The sequence below is a fragment of the Asterias amurensis genome, chromosome 19 (assembly GCF_032118995.1).
Source record: "Asterias amurensis chromosome 19, ASM3211899v1".
In the NCBI taxonomy this organism is placed as follows: domain Eukaryota; kingdom Metazoa; phylum Echinodermata; class Asteroidea; order Forcipulatida; family Asteriidae; genus Asterias; species Asterias amurensis.
In genome coordinates this window covers 4,200,107-4,217,336 of record NC_092666.1, presented here as the reverse complement: position 1 = coordinate 4,217,336, position 17,230 = coordinate 4,200,107, and the positions used below count along the sequence as shown (strand labels likewise).

At 38.3% G+C, this 17,230-nt stretch overlaps 2 protein-coding genes across 2 annotated transcripts in view; one reads left to right on the top strand and one right to left on the bottom strand.

Moving 5' to 3' along the window:
• LOC139951313 (DNA polymerase epsilon catalytic subunit A-like) overlaps nt 1–10,892 on the bottom strand; it is a 54,017-nt gene extending 43,125 nt beyond the window's left edge. The window contains exons 1-8 of the mRNA XM_071950139.1: nt 10,737–10,892; nt 9,385–9,511; nt 8,168–8,248; nt 6,657–6,794; nt 5,198–5,352; nt 4,412–4,547; nt 2,296–2,373; nt 648–755 (exon numbers count right to left, since the gene is read on the bottom strand). Coding sequence (XP_071806240.1) covers nt 648–755; nt 2,296–2,373; nt 4,412–4,547; nt 5,198–5,352; nt 6,657–6,794; nt 8,168–8,248; nt 9,385–9,511; nt 10,737–10,792 — 879 coding nt within the window. The 5' untranslated portion in view covers nt 10,793–10,892. The remainder of the gene's footprint in view (nt 1–647; nt 756–2,295; nt 2,374–4,411; nt 4,548–5,197; nt 5,353–6,656; nt 6,795–8,167; nt 8,249–9,384; nt 9,512–10,736) is intronic.
• A 4,233-nt stretch (nt 10,893–15,125) lies between these two features.
• On the top strand, nt 15,126–16,073 carry LOC139951820 (galanin receptor 2b-like). The gene has a single exon (XM_071950886.1). It carries the CDS (start codon nt 15,126–15,128, stop codon nt 16,071–16,073), a length of 948 nt encoding a protein of 315 aa, XP_071806987.1.
• The last annotated feature ends 1,157 nt before the right edge of the window (nt 16,074–17,230 follow it).

Below are 17,230 nucleotides of genomic sequence, written 5' to 3'. Positions count from 1 at the left end.
TCTACCAACTGAGCTATGTTGGGGGGGGGGTGAGGGGGTGTCTCCCTATTTTGTCAATATCCTTTGGTTTGGGGAGCCAGTCGGAAGCCATACAACCGTTAACTGCAGTGTAAAATATTGACTTGCAGATACATGTAATAGTTGATATGGATTAACTTGCTGTGGTATAGACCTTTATCATGATGGGGTCATGTTGATTTTACTCCATTCCAACTCATTGTAATCAAACTGAGGCTGGACGAAATAATAGTCTGGTGCCATGCGCAATTAATGTTAGCATTCATTACTGTTATTGGAAATAGGGAACATTAACAAGATTGTGACAGCGTGATAAAGGTCTGTTGTGTCAGGATTTGATGTGTAACCTTGAGGGGAAAATTGCTTAGCAAAACAATTACAGGGCATTATAATTTATTTTGTCCGTTCCCATGCACTACTCCTACACTCTGGAAATCGTCACCTCAATCATTTAGCCGATGTGAATTCCGTTTCCCAGTTAAAAAGCATCTTAAAATTCACTCGTTTGTTTAATGTTTCTTCTGTGATTTTCATTTGTTTTGTTGTAGTGCTTTGCAACCGCTGGAAAAGGCTCTTTACTAAAATGCGCTGCTATTATTATTTTAATTATAATTTAACTGGATCCATACCTGAGCGTCAATCATGTACGAGATCATCATAATAGAGTCAATCTCCGCGTCTGGGAATTTCAACGGCAGCTTTGTTGTCTCGATGTCAAATGCCAACACAACAGGATCCTGTCAACAACAACAATAAATAAACTCAAACAATAATAAACAAACGATCCAACAACAATAAACAAAATAGATTTCTCTCCAAGCTTTTTAACATGATGAACTAAGTCCCTGTGATGTGCAAGTGGGAATTATTGCATTAGATACATTGACAGAATTGAATAAGCAAATAACACGGATTGAACAAACTTAGTATAGGGTGTCATGGCTGACTGGTTTAGAGCATCAAACTCAAGTTCTGGTGGTCAAAGCCCGATTCATAATTCCTGCGAATGCTTTGTGCCACGCGAATTTCATTACGTCACAAAAGGGAAATGGAGCGCGTACCGATTGTTGCGTCACCAAAACTCGCTTCGCTATCGCATACGCTGGAAGTAGGAACCGGGCTGAAGTCATTGGGGTGTGGGTCTGAATCCTGGTTGTGACACTTGTGTCTTCGAGCAAGATAAAATAGTAACAAATTCTTTTATAGCGCATTTTACAATAAACTGTATCAATGCGCTTCACATTTAGTCCCCTGGTCATTGGGCCAATAACACTTTCTCAACTCCCTACGGGGGAGAATACAGCCGCGAGCTGCTGTGGCGCTCCGAAGGCTTTTTCATTCACAATATTAACTGCTACCCTCGCAGGTACCCATTTATACCCCTGGGTTAAGAGAAGCTATTGTGTAGTAAAGCATCTTGCTCAAGGACGCAAGTGTCACGACCAGGAGTCGAACCCACACTCCGGTGACTTGGCATCAGAATTTGATGCTCTAAACTACTCGGTCATGACACCATACATAGCAAGCACCCTTGTTTACAGGTTTCCTCGGGCTTGGGAGCTACAGTGATTAAGTTCACTTATAAGGCATCAGAACTTAAATTCGAAGCTCTTAACCACTCGGACCGTGACACTGTAACCCCAGATGCTTTACTTTATTTAATTGCTTCTCTTCACCCAGGAACCTGCAGGGGCACTAAACGTGGATTGGATTTTCAGTCCATGCCTGACTCAAGGCAGCCTCGCTACCATGGGCAGCGCACCGTGTCGATACCTCTCGTCACTTGGAGGGATGTACTGGGAAACAATGCTGATTGGCTCAGGAAATTGGTTATGTATTACATGTCAAGTGCGTGCGTGCGTAGTTTTCAGATATTTGCATGTTGATCACGCCTGCGTTTTTTATGACACAAACACATTTTTTTTTTAAAACAAAAACAAAAATATTCTTTAAGACGAAAGACATGCATGAGCGCGTAGAAAACATTGAATAATGAATATCTACGCTCATTCATGGCTCATTTAATTGCCAATTCCAGGGGTTATGATCGAGCAAGGCATGCTGGGAAAAAAAGGCGCGGTGAGATCGATCACCCCTGGGAACGAGGTTGGACTCGAGGGTTTTCTTACCACATCTAAAACTGAAACTTTCTTCCTGAAACTGTCTTCTCTCCATTGTTGGCTAGTACAATGATCAAGTTCACTTTTTTGAGAGTCCTTGGGTAATGGCTTCACAACCAGAATAAATGAAATGAAATAGATTTTACTTCACACTTACCGGTCTTTCAAGTAGATCATCTCGTTGAGTAATGATGGGCGCCATTGAACCACGCCCCTGTACCGAGTACCAGTGACCCTTCCAATCAAAATACAAAGAGAAAAGTTAGTGGTGAACATTTCCACACACTTCATAGTTCAATATAACTCATTATTGAGGTATCACAGTATTGCTTATCTTGTTCATTTTTTGCCCCCGCTGTTTTCAGGAATCATTTCAGGAAAATCAATAAGAAACATAATCCCACTCTACTCAATTCTTTGTTCAACCCCAAAAATCATTTCAAAATTGACCCAGTCAGTTTCCCTTGTGGTTTATATTGATATCTGAAACAAAAAGTCGCATCCCATTAAGGTGATCCCCTGGCTGCCGCTTCCCAGGTTGTATCGTAATTTGGGTGTGATCCCTGGCTACACAGCAGTTAACAGTTGTATGGCTTCTGACTGGCACCCCCGAACAAAGATATTGACAAAATAGGGACACCGCCATAGAGGGCTAGATAGCTCAGTTGGTAGAGCGCCGGCATGGTAATCCGGAGGTCATTGGTTCAAACCTCACTCTAGTCAATTCTTTGTTCAACCCCCAAAATCAAGAAACATAATTACACGGTTTGGTTTTAGAGTTGTACATTTCTATGTTAACGTGGGAAACATTGAGGCATTTCCAATTGGTACCACAACTTTTCTTCAACCCTCCTTTTTTAGAAAAAATTGACCATATATTGTGGCCCTTTGTCGCCACTCTCAGCATTTCGGTACAACATGCTTGCGGTCGCTATGGACTCTTAAAGATAGTGGACACTTTTAAGGAATTGTCAAAGACCAGTCTTCCCACTTGGTGTATCTCAACATATGCATAAAGTAACAAAGCTCTGAAAATTTGAGCTTGATTGGTCGTCGGAGTGGAGAGATAACTATGAAAGAAAAACACACCCCTGTCACACGAAGTTGTGTGCTTTCATATGCTTGATTTCAAGAGATCAAATTCTAAACTTGAGGTCTCAGAATCAAATTCGTGGAAAATTACTTCTTTCTCGAAAACTACGTCACTTCAGAGGGAGCTGTTTCTCACAATGTTTTATACTATCAACCTCTCCCCATTACTCGTAACCAAGAAAGGTTTTATGATAATAATTATTTTGAGTAAGTACTAACAGTGACAATTATTTTAAAGACACTGGACACAAGACCGGTCTTCTCACTTAGTTTATCTCAACATATGCACAAAATAACAAACCTGTGAAAATTTGAACTCAAAATCAAATTCAAATATTGTAGTGGAAAATTACTTCTTTCTTGAAAACTAAGTTACTTCAGAGGGAGCCATTCTCACAATGTTTTATACCATCAACAGTAGTGCTGGGCGAATAGTGAATTTTTGTTATTCGGATACCGCTGGCCAACTATCCGAAATTAACCGGATATTCGAATAGTTTTTTTTTGCCGCTAGAGGGCGCTATTTAAAAAAAATAAAATTAAAAAAAAATTAAAAATATTTTTTTTTTGCCGCTAGAGGGCGCTGTTCGTTTGTGAATGAGATCTTATGGGCGGATTGATATTAGTTTTAGACAGTGTCACTCGGTTCATTCATAAAAATGACCGGATCTAATTTAAAGATGGCGATTTGCTTTTTCTTTTGATCGTGATTGACTCTACGTGAAGGAAAACTTTTGTAATCTTTGAACAAATTACGTCAGAAATGTCATTGTTTTAACTCTTCACGGAGGTGAGCATAGTTAAATACTTAATATATGCTGTTTTATGCTGTCTTAATAGAAGTTTCATAAGGATTCAGACAAAATATTCATATCAGTTGTCGCCCGACGTCCGCGGATATTCGGATATTAAAGAATATCCGGTTACTCGGTTGTAATTACAGAATTATCCGGTTTGTAAATAGGTATTCGCGCCCTATGCGGATATCCGGTTAAGAAAAAAAAGGCATTCGCGGTTACGGATAGGAAAACCTATTCGCCATTAACCGGATATTCGAATAATTCGCCCAGGCCTAATCAACAGCTCCCATTACTCGTTACAAAGTAAATTGTTATGCTAACAGTTATTTTGAGTAATTACCAAAAGCATCCAGTGCCTTTAAGGGTCAAACCTCAACCTACCACATGTATCTTTCTGTCGATGGCAACGCGGACGTGATACGGGACGTCATATTCTCGTATATCAATGAGGTTATCCATCTGATCGGCAAGTTTCTTCTGATGAGTCATCGAGCCGTCGTCTCCCCCCATCAGATGGCTGCAACGAAAAGTCACATTCATTGAAAAACTAAGGCGTAGGTCCTATGTAAATCCAGTTTCAAATTGGAGTTTTTCATACGCTGCCAGGTAGAAAGTTATCGTGATTGGCTTTGGTGTATTTCTGCCGTGTGTTCCCACCTGGGGCCGATTTCATAGAGCTGCTTAAGCAAAAACTTTCCTTAAGCCGAAAAATAGCTCGCTTATTTTACACATGTTACTGGCCAACATGTCATGCCATATACTTTGCTTGTGACTGGTATTTAGCTTTTGTTTACTTAGAATAACAAATGAGTGGAGTCTTGGCCAGTAATCTGATTTTACCAAGCAAGGATTTTTTTGCATAAGCAAAATTGTTTGCTTAAGCAGCTCTATCAAATTGAGCCCTTGACTTATATCCCACAACGTTTATAGCATGGTGGCGATAGGTTTACAACGTGGAGATGTTCCCATAGGACTTTTTAGCGGCCCTCTTAGTTTTTCCACCAACCCTATAGTAATAAAGTAGTAATAATTTAATTAATAAAAAAGACAGCAATTAATGAAATTTACTGATAACAGAGGTTAAATTTGCATCAGGGATAAAGAATACTAATTTTGGTTTTTACCCATACACCGATGTGTGTTAGCACTGTATTTTACTGAGTTTACCTTGAGAGCATTGAGCTGTAAGAATCGCTGTTCTTCTCCCGTTCTTGATTCTTCTTGACAGCCGGCATTAGACTCCGTCGGACTTTCATGAGATCGTTGGTGCTGGCGAACGAAAGCTTCATGTACTTCCTCTTCAGACCGACTAAGTGATTGGGCTGTAACCATGGTAACAGAAGACAAGAATTTCAATATTTGAAAATCAATGGAAGCCTTTGGGACACTACGTGGCTGCAGACTAACCAGGTATATCTCATCAAGAGAGTATGGGTTTGAATCCCCAGCCATGACACTTGTGTCCTTAAGCAAGACACTTCACCATTGCTTTGTCCTTCGGATGGGACGTTAAGCCATTGGTTCCATGTGCTATGTAACGTATGGTAAAAGAACCCAGTGCACTTATCAAAAAGAGAAGGGGTTTGCCCCTGTGTTCCTGGTCCGATCAGCAGCAAAATGCGCCACAGCATCTTGTAAAACATTACATGGTGCTATCAGAATTAGGTCTCATAATTCAAACGTAGTCCCGCATCTTGCAGGAAATACTGATGTTACAGCGCCAGGAGCGTCACTGAGTGACGGACATGTGCGCTATATAAGAAGGCACAATTATCAATATTATTACTATATATTCCCAGGGCTGTATGCTTCGTTTTTGAAAGGACAAGGGCACCAAGGCATTTTCTCTTTGGCAAAGGGCACCCTATGAGAAAATTGTAAATTTCTACTGGAGCATTTCAAGGGCACCAAGGCAATGACCAGGGGCAACGGAGGCAATCGCCTCCGTGAAGTATCAGGCCTGTATTCCAACACACATTCAGATGTAGATCAGACATAAATTAAGGAACATGCAACCGCCAAATTTAAAAAACTTTTTTTTTTAAGGAGAAAGGTTCTAGTGATAAACTTTATTGGCCTAACCCTGGAAAACCTCAACAAACCCTCGAGCCCAACTTCATGTTGTCGCCTTCCTAATTTTAAAATCGTCTTTTACAAACTAAGACACAGTGGTCCAGTGGTTAGACTGCAGGGGTGGATTTCACAAAGGTAGTCCTAACTTAGGACTAGTCCTAGGCAATGCTAAGAGATAGGACCAGTCCTAAGTTAGGACCAGTAACTCATCCTAACTTGGGACTGGTCCTATTTCTTAGCATTGCCTAGGACTAGTCCTAAGTTAGGACTACCTTTGTGAAATCCACCCCAGGACTTGCAGTCACAACTTTGTGGGTTTAAACCCTACCAAACTAATTGCGAATCTCACAATGACTAGAACGGTAATGTCAACTAATGTCATCAACTTACTGAATCTTAATTTCTTAATTTGTGCAATTCATAATCATAGATGTTGAACCACAGAGAGATTGGCTTTTGCCAGCTTGGTGTTTATATCCCCTTGTGGGAGTTTGCCGAGTTCCCTTGACGGGAAGATCAAAGTAAAAAATAAAAAATAAAATAAAAAACTCACCAAATCAAGATCTTCCTTTGCGACAGTTTCTATGGATGCCATTGTCCCTGTAAATCGCCTGGACAGAAACGATGAAACCTCTCGTTCTGTTCCTTCTTTAGTTGCCACATAAAAGTACGGTTTGAAGGGTAAGGAAACCTGCAGATCAAAATAATTAGGTGTTCAAAACAAACCAAAGAAAACAGACACAACAAAATCAGTCAATGAGAACTCGTGACATAGGGATAAGCCTATGTAAAAAGTAACTATTAGTTCTCTGTTGGCGGGACAGACGTATCCCCATACTTTTGTTTGGGCACTGGCCTGGTGACCAGTCTTTTTTCTATGTCTACTCTGTGCTTTTTAACATGTGTTCTGCGCCTTTGATCATTTTGTATATATAATGTAAGTGGAAGAATAATACCCCAATAAAGTGATGTGAGAGAAACAAACAGTGTAATAGAAAAGAAAACAAAAATCAGAAGTAGGATTTGATACATCACGATATGCGCAACGCCCACAGCATTCCCTTATAAGGAGTTGTTTACCCGAGGGCGGTGGAGGGCCTTACCATTTCATAGCAGGAGGGGTGTTGTGTTGAAAGAAATCATTGAGCAATTTTGCATTTATTTTACTTTTTGACCAAAAAGTGTTGTGGTTTTTTACTGAAAAGGTATTTATGAATGTAAATCAAAGTGTGTTGAATCGGTTTTCAACTAGTGGTTTAATCCTGACGAGGCCTAGTTCTTGATAATTTACCTCGACTTCGTGGTAATAATAATCAAGAACCAGGCCTCGTTGGGATTAAACCACTAGTTGAAAACAGATTCAACACACATTGAATCCCTCAGTTCTTTTCAGAACCACCCCAACTCATTAGAGATAGTCATCACTAGTGCTGGGCGAATAGTGAAATTTTGTTATTTTATTTATTTTTTTGCCGCTAGAGGGCGCTGTTCGTTTGTGAATTAGATCTTATGGGCGGATTGATATTAGTTTTAGAGAGTGTCACTCGGTTCATTCATAAAAATGACCGGATCTAATTTAAAGATGGCGATTTGCTTTTTCTTTTGATCGTGATTGACTCTACGTGAAGGAAAACTTTTGTAATCTTTGAACAAACTACGTCAGAAATGTCATTGTTTTAACTCTTCACGGAGGTGAGCATAGTTAAATACTTAATTTATGCTGTTTTATGCTGTCTTAATAGAAGTTTCATAAGGATTCAGACAAAACATTCATATCAGTTGTCGCCCGACGTCCGCGGATATTTGGATATTAAAGAATATCCGGTTACTCGGTTGTAATTACAGAACTATCCGGTTTGTAAATAGTTATTCACGCCCTATGCGGATATCCGGTTAAGAAAAAAAAGGCATTCGCGGTTACGGATAGGAAAACCTATTCGCCATTAACCGGATATTCTAATAATTCGCCCAGGCCTAGTCATCACATGGTGTTACTGCAAACCTTTCCATAAAAATCAGAAGAACAAGAGCATGACCCAATGGAGTAATGAGACAGAAACTAACCTTGTATTTTGCACCATCATCTTGAATGAAGTAGTAATCCACTGCGCTGATCAGCTTCTTGTTCTCATCTAAGATGTCAGCCTGAAGATAAGAAACAAGCAATCCAATGAATGTCGGTTGTCCAAATATAAAGACACTGGACACCTTTGGTAATTGCCAAAGACCAGTCTTCTCACTTGGTGTATCTCAACATATGCATAAAATAACAAACCTGTGAAAACTTGAACTCAATTGGTCGTCAAAGTTGCGAGATAATAGTGGAAGAAAAAACACCCTTGTCACTTGAAGTTGTGTGCTTTCAGATGGTTGATTTCGGGATCTCAAAATCTAATTCTCTTATTAATCAAGTTCGTGGAAAATGATTTCTTTCTCAAAAACTATACTTTAGAGGGAGCCGTTTCTCACAGAGATTTATACTATCAACAGCTCTCCGTTGCTTTTTATGCTAACATTTATTTTGAGTAATAACCAAAACCAATAGTGTCCAACTGCCTTTAAAGGCAGTGGACACTATTGTCAATACATTGTGAGAAACAGCTCCCCCTGAAGTGATGTAGTTTTCGAGAAAGAAGTAATTTTCCACGAATTTGATTTCGAGACCTCAAGTTTAGAATTTGAGGTCTCAAAATCAAGCATCAGAAAGCACACAACTTCGTGTGACAAGGGTGTTTTTTCCTTCATTATTATCTCGCAACTTTGACAACCGATTGAGCTCAAATTTTCACAGGTTTGTTATTTTATGCATATGTTGAGATAAACCAACTGTGAAGACTAGTCTTTGACAATTACCAATAGTGTTGGTTGTCCACTGTCTTTAAAACAGGGCGAACAAATTTAAAACAGGGTGTCCACAAGACACCCAGACATCTCTCAGACTAAAACCCGCTTCATAATCATACTCTCTGTGAATCGAATACATGGCTGTTTTTGTAGTCAGCGAATGTTTCGCAGGAGTTGAGCACAGTTCAACTGTTGTGAATTATTTGTTGTCAAAATTCGTACCTCATTCGCAGGAAATATGAACCAAGCTTTACACATGGGCCTGAGCCCCGATGTTCCATTCTTGAAAGGACATTGATTGATGGCACCAATGTGTTTTCTCTTTAATAAAGGGCACCACTATGAGTAAATTTCAATTGCAACAATTCAAGGGGCATGAGGGCAATGACCAGGGGAATACCAAAAAAACAAAAATTATTGTGAAAAAATGTCCTTACTGGGTGCATATTGATGAGCCATCCCACTCTTTCTGCAGGATCTTTGTAACGATCAAAACCAAACCGTGCGTCCAACTCATCGTTGATTATCGCCCTCTGGAGTTGCGCTTCAGAGGAATCGTCAGGTCTGTAAGATGGTGGGGAAAAAATGATAAGTACAATGGTGTATTGTTTTAGTTAAAATAGACCGGGCTACACACCCACACATGACTATAGATGTAATTTTATTAAGAATCTAAGATCAGCATAACTTCAAAGAGGTTTGGATCAGATTAGACATAATTTTCTAAAAAACTTTACCCAAAGAACAAAGACAAAGGCAAAGTTTAAAGCCATTGGACCCTTTCCGTACAGAAAAAGAAAAAAAAAAGTTCACAGATTTACAAATAACTTACAGGGTTTACAGAAGGTAGTGGTGAAAGACTTCTCTTGAGATATTATTCTTTGAAAACATTAACTTTTTGAGAAAACAGTAAAACAATATCAATTCTCGATATCGTCTATCAAGAATTACGGATTTATTTTACATGTCATGAAACGGCGAAATGTACGGATACAAGGGTGGGTTTTCCCGACTCCGATGACCGATTGAGCTTAAATTTTCACAGGTTTTCCATTTTATATATAATATCGAAGTCTTATAATTTATATAGCGCACGTATCTACCAAGCAAGGTACTCAAGGCGCTGAGTATATACGAACTATATAAGTTGTGATACACGAAGTGTGGGCCTTGGACAATACTGTTTACCAGAAGTGTCCAATGGCTTTAAGTTAAGCCCCTGCACACAACAAACAAGACAAAATTAAAAAAATGGAAGGAAGTACAGATAGATATGGCTATCTATATGCAGTACATGATTGCCATATTATTATTTCACCAGAACAACCATGGCAACCGTCACCACTAGCACATGACTAGTTAGTAAGTATTTTAGATAATTGGATTTGGAAAGACTTTCACATTATAAAACAATCCTGCCAGTGCCACACAACAACAATTATTATAACTACTAACTAGGCCTACTAATACTACTAAACATTGCACAACTTCTCCACTAATTTTGACCCCGAAAATATCTCTTGTTAAACAAATACACATCATTTCAATCATAACGAATGAAAAAGTGGTGGCAGGATATAGAATTTAGGAATTTCCCCCGACTGTTCACTAAACTTTACAGCACAAAACTTTCGTCTTTGAAAAGTGTAAACAAATCTCAACCACCACACCATTGCATTGCTGTGCAGGCATGTCATTGTCAACAACTTTTTGTGTGTGTGTGAACAAACGAGTGACGAAAAGTGTCAAACAAGTCAACTCATTTATACGATTTTTAACACATATTTACCTCGGTCCTGATGAATCTTTGTCAGCTCTATATTTTCCACTATTCTGTAGAACCATCCTGTCACTTTATAAGATTCCACTTACGCTAAAAAAATACAAAATCTGGTATTTATCGGTGCATTTCTATTCCGCGGGAACCATTCAGTTTTGGCGCGACCCGTCGACTCTAACACATGAACGCATGCGCAATATCGCTCACGATCCTTTCACCAAGCGAGGGCGCGCGACCAGTTTTACGGTCGAGAGTGTGCCGTTTTCGAAACCGCATCAGTATTCAAAACATGCGTTTCAGTCAAGCGTATGAGCTCACGCAGAAGCCCATGGCCAGACTGTAGTTTCGAAAACGGCTGACGGTGGAGACGCTATTTGGGCCACGGGTGTGTTTTTTAACTTTACGCTCCTGTCTTTTTGAAGAGATGAGTGGTCTTTACCGAAATCTTTTGAGCTTTAATTATTATCCAAAATGAACACAAGAATGAGTAGAAAAAACTTGGGGAAAAGGAAGCAATGAGATGGTTCATCATTTTATGTGCTTAACATTACCAACATAATTTCCAGCCACCCCTCCACGTATAATAGTTTCATCTAAAAGTAGTTCAAGTCTCTCTTGAGGTCGCCCTAACTTTTCTCCAAAAGTTTGTGATTTCGGTCGACTTGGCGGCAAATACGGTAAGATTTTGTTTGTAAAACTTTACGCGTTGGCATAAAATACACATGTGGGCACTATTTTCCATGAGTATAATTTGATTGCCAAGAATTATTTACGCCACTCAAGATAGTTAAAAAAGACTCGAGAAGTGTTCACATTTTTGTTCATCAAGTTTTTGAGGTTTGTAGTTTTTGTAGTCTCAAAATAATTAATAAATGTTAGTGTAATACTGACAGTGTGACAATGACATGACTGAGTGCGGAATTGGCATAAAACTTACTAAGTAACGAGCAGTGAGAGAGTTGTGGTATTAATATTGAAACGACTCCCTCTGAAATAACAATAAACATAGCCCGTGTGGCCCTATAGTAGGGCATCGGAAACCGTAGGAGGTCCTGTTTTCGCGGTGTCCCTATTATCGTTGCAAATCTTTTACCTCTCTGTGCGCGATGTAAACAGTCCCAAGATAAAAATTGTGTGGTTTTATATGCCAAGCAAAGAGTCTCCTCTTCTTTGACAAAAACTTAGAAACATGTAAGGCTCCACTGGTCATTTGCACTTGTAAATGCAAAAAGTTTGGTATTTTAGGCATTTCTACAAGGTACAAAAATATGTCATAATGTTGAGGCCATATAAAAATATTTGCCCACCGAAAAAGTTTCATCAAACGCTATTTCAATTCACAATTCATGATGATCAAAATCATGTGACAGAATGTTTTGCTGAGCATTCTTGAAAAAAAATACCGAGGCTTAAAGAACCCATGTGCCTTATATCATTTTCTAATATTTTTGGAGATTTTTATTTTGTAACCCTCGTATCAATACTATTATTTATATCAAAATTTAAACATCAGCTTGTTGATTCAATTATCACTGTTTATGTATATACTTTATTATAAATATTAAGAAAAAAAATAGAACAAAAATAAATAGAAATCAGATTTTGAAGCCAGTAATTATTCACACTTTTTATATTTTTTTTATTTTTTTTTATTTTGTGCAAGTTACCATGGTAATTTAAAAAATTTAATAAAAAAATATTTTGAATAAAATGAAGGCAACTGCTGGCTATACAGTCATACACAGAGTCTCAAAGAACACTTGTAGTCACTGCAGATGTTTCTTCCATGTATGGCTTCACCGGGAAACCATACTTTCTCGTTTGCCGTGAAAACAGGAAAAACTCAAAACAAATGGGGCCATTTGAAGTCATCCAAGATCGGTGTGTGGTGTGAACATTTCAATGTCCATCAAGTTTTAATACATGTTTGCACACTTCGTATTAACAAATGAAGATAATTAGGGCATCGGTTGATATAAGGCATCATTATTTTTTTCCCAATTCAAAGAAAAAGGCATAATAGCGTGATAACTGGTAAGCAGAGGATATAGTTATATAGGGGTAGTTTTTTTTGTTTTTTTTTTTACTTTACTTTATTCATATTTTATTCTATTATTAATTATTATAAATATAATATATTAAAGTTAAACTTCGAATCGATCGATGACCAAATTGAGTAAACGTTTTTCCAGATTAGTTGTAAATGTATTAATGTTTGGATACACCCAGTGAGCATGGTGAGAACACTCGTATTTGACAAATTAACAAAGGTGTCCAGTGTACCTTTTATTGGCTTTAAATTCCAATAAGCATGATTGATAAGTTAAATGAATTTTTCATTATCCATAAAAATGACATATTATAAGAATATAATGATGAACATGACCCAATTTTGTAAAGCTGGTAAGTCGTTTAGGCAAAAAGTTCAGCTCAGCATACATACAGCCCAGAGCAGGATACCAGTCAAAAATTTTATATTAATTGGACTATAATATTTTGGCTGGCAACCATTCTTGTAAGCATAATGTTGTTGTGCTTAGCTACTTTTGCTCAAAGTCAAAGAGCAGGTCTATGAAATTGGTCAGTAGGACAATAATACGTTTACATTAGGAAATAATAAAAGATTTAGCCCTTATGGGCGTGTCAGCCTCCCACTTATCATATCTATATGGAGTACAATATTTATATATTCATATCATCCAAGCTATAATTACAAATGTTGAATGTCCATTTCTCAGTTATTATTTACAAAAAATTATGTTTTTACATGCCCCAGCTAGTGTCTAGGATGATTTGATTCTTTGTTTTATTTAGCATTTTTTTAATCAATAGTTGTGTAAACAAATAACAATTTAAAGTTGATACCACTCTATGAAATTAGGCCCTTGCTTAGGCTACATATACTGCCATTCAGTGTACCAACTTAAAATGGGTATAGCATTGGAGCAGTAGACACAAGAACAAGAAGAAGTTGTTTTTCTCTCAAAAACAAAGCCTTCCTCCTGCATGCCTTTCGCTTAAAGGAACACTACAGGATTGTATTATTTTTTTTTTTGCTAACCAAACAGTTGCTCGTTATATGATTTACCATAATTGTTCACCCATATACAAAACTGACAAAACCTGCAGAAGTTTAAGATCAATCAGACATCTGGGTGACAAGAAAATAGTGAAAAACCGATTTTTGTTTAGAACACATTTTGCATGACATCAATCTAAAACAACAAGTAAAACGCTCACTGAGCTAAAAACTTCAAACGGGAAACTAGTTTTATATTTATTTCTCATCAACATGACATTTCAGACAAAAATTATAAAAGGTATCATCATCATATGAATGTGTAAGTTTGATGTAAATCTGTGATCTTAGACGAGTTTGTTTCCTACCAGTCGGTAGTGTTCCTTTAATTTTACCAACGGCCTGGCAGTGCCAGCCATTTTGGGACTCAAATACAAAATAAACACTGTGGAAATTAACAAGCGCCAACTTTTGTTCTTCTATAATACAAATGCACAATAGTGTAATTTAAGTGCTGGCGCAACTACACGAAGTGAATGATTACAACACCTAGCCTGACAATGATTTTGTTATCTTTCTAGCTAAATTGTTTGACAGGGAGAGAACCCTTTCAATCTGAAAAGTAATGAGTAATTGATTTGATTTTTTTCCCTTTGGGAGAGTTTGTTTATGCACTGAAATTCAATCACATTTCAACTTCATTGTGTCTTTTTTTAAATCAAGTTTTAAAGAAAACATGTGTTTGAGTATTGTTTGAAATCGTCGTCTGTCGATGAAATTCAATGAACTTCATCTCTGACTTGCTTTCGACTCAGGTTGGTATTTTAGAGCTTTCTGATTGGCTGGTCTGGTCAAATAAAACCTACGAATCAGATTAGCTTGAACGAAATTATTGATAAGTTCAATTCCAACCTAGGAATGAGATTAGCCGAAACAAAGTGGGAAGTCACTGACCAAGCTTTCTGGTTGGCTGTTTTGTCCATCTAAAGATCTTAAACAAAGTAGAAAGTCACTGACGTGAGCTTGCTGATTTGCTGCTTTGTTCACCAAACCTATAAATAAGATGGAAGGAGCAAAGAAGAGTCACTGAGACCAGCTCAAAGGATTCCGTGAGGTGTATTGATAATACTACAGAGGACTGGTACAAGTCTACACACTATTTTTATTCAGAAGCTTTAGACACAACATCTAGTGAATAGTCTCACAACCAGAGTTCTCAAGTTGTTAATAAATCACCGTGCATTATTTTAAAACAAGTCTCCAGTCTTGCAACTTAAAACACATCTCAAACCTAGTTACTATACCATTCGGTGTCAGAAGTGGGATACACAATTCAAGCTCCCATGATTCAGCATCTTCCTTGACACCTGGAGGAAACCATGGCTGTTGAAAAAAACGTACCCCTCAACATTTTCCGTATTGCAGTTGGCGTTCTCGGCGTCTGTGGTAACTGTCTGGTGTGCGTAGTGATAGCCAAAGTCAAGTTCATGCACACAATTACGAACGCCTTCATCTTCAACCAAGCTGTGATTGATTTCTTCGGATCGCTTTTGATTCTACTCAGCAGTTTGATAGCCATCCCAGACCCCATCCCTTCTGGAGTTGGTGGAGTTCTCCTGTGTAATCTGTGGATCTCAAACTACTTCGTGTGGGGGTTATTCATCACATCCACCTTCAACCTAGTGGCTCTTACCTTGGAGCGATACCTAGCAATTGTATTCCCCTTCAAGTACCAGAATCTAGCAACTGCGAAAACCGTTACTGCAACAATAACTTGTGTTTGGGTTGCGGGTTTCCTCTTCCACAGCTATGGCCTGTTTATTTATTACCTCGAGGATGGTCAGTGTAAACAGAAACTTGTAGCTAATCCACAAGTTCTCGGGGTTGCTGTGTTTGCCGTGACGTACTTCCTACCTGTTAGTGTGATGCTGATTGTCTACATCCATATCTCGGTCGTCTTGAAGAAGGGAGCTGGGAGGATTGGACCTGCACCTGCTTCGGTCTCTGGTGGGCGCCTTCTCGACGACCAGAGGGAGTCACTGATGAGAGCCCGACGTAACACCTTTAAGACCCTCCTGATCGTCTTTATTACTTTCACCGTCTGTTGGACACCGAATGAAGCCATCTTCTTTCTTTTCAACCTCGGTTTGAATATTGACTTTACATCCACTATTTATATCATCTCCGTTGCCATGGTTGCGGTTAATGGCTGTTTGAATCCCTTGATTTACGCCATCAAGTATAAACAATTCAGAAAGGCGGTGAGGGCGCTGTTTGGCAGACGAGATGTCAATAACACTTTGATTACAACAAATGGCACTGAATAAAGACTTTTTGACTTTTCAACTGGAACTTTATTGCCTAAAAACATACAAACTAAATGAGCTGTTCCATTGAGTTTACAACTTCGTGTGAGGTCACAACTGTCATTGTTAAAGACCCTGGACACTATTGGTAATTGTCAAAGACAAGCCTTCTCATTTGGTGTATCTCAACATATGCATAAAATAACAAACCTGTGGAAATTTGAGTTCAATCGGTCGTCTAAGTTGCGAGATAATAATGAAAAAAAAACCTCCATTGTCACACGAAGTTGTGTGCGTTTAGATGGTTAATTGCGAGACCTCGAATTCTAAATCTGAGGTCTCGAAATCAAATTCGTGGAAAATTACTTCTTTCTAGAAAACTGCATTTCAGAGGGAGCCGTTTCTCACAACGTTTCAGATGCAAGTAATATTTGAGTGGGTGAGAAATTACCACTTTCTCAAAAACTATGTTACTTCGATCAGTGTGAGCCGTTTCTCACAATGTTCTATACCATCAACAGCTTCCCATTGTCCGATACCCGGAGTAATTTTTTGTGCAAATATTATAATTTGTGTATTATTACCAAGTGTCAAGTTCTTTTAATCTCTCATAGATAAACAATTATTAAAACAAAGCATGATCTGTTGCGAAATAATATACTTATTTCCTGTCCGCCTTTCTAAGTGTTTCTTAAAGACACAAGACACTATTGGTAATTGTCCCAGACCAGTTTTCTCACTTGGTGTATTCCAACATTTGCACGATATAATAAACCTGTGAAAAGTTTGGCTTATTTGCAGGAGATAATGAAAGAAAAACACCTTTGTCACACACGTTAACTTGTGGGGTTTCAGATGCCTACAAATTGCTTCAGGCCTGAAGTCTTTTATCAAAATGCAAATAATCATTTGAGTGGGTGAGAAATTAACCTCTTTTTTTCAAAAACTAGGTTACTTCAGAGGGAGCTGTTTCTCACAATATTTTATACTATCCTGTCCGCCTTTTAAAGTGTTTCTTAAAGGCGCTGGACATTATTGGTAATTGGAAAGACCAGTCTTGGACTCAATAATGGTCATCGTAACTGAGATGAAAGAAAAACACTTGACGCATAATTTAATTTTTCGGCTGCCTACAAACTGCTGCAGGGTTGAAGTATTTTTTATATATAAAATGCAAA

What these genes read in the sequence shown, in the direction of transcription:
- LOC139951820 (XM_071950886.1), top strand. Translation starts at nt 15,126, where the DNA reads ATGGCTGTTGAAAAAAACGTACCCCTCAACATTTTCCGTATTGCAGTT.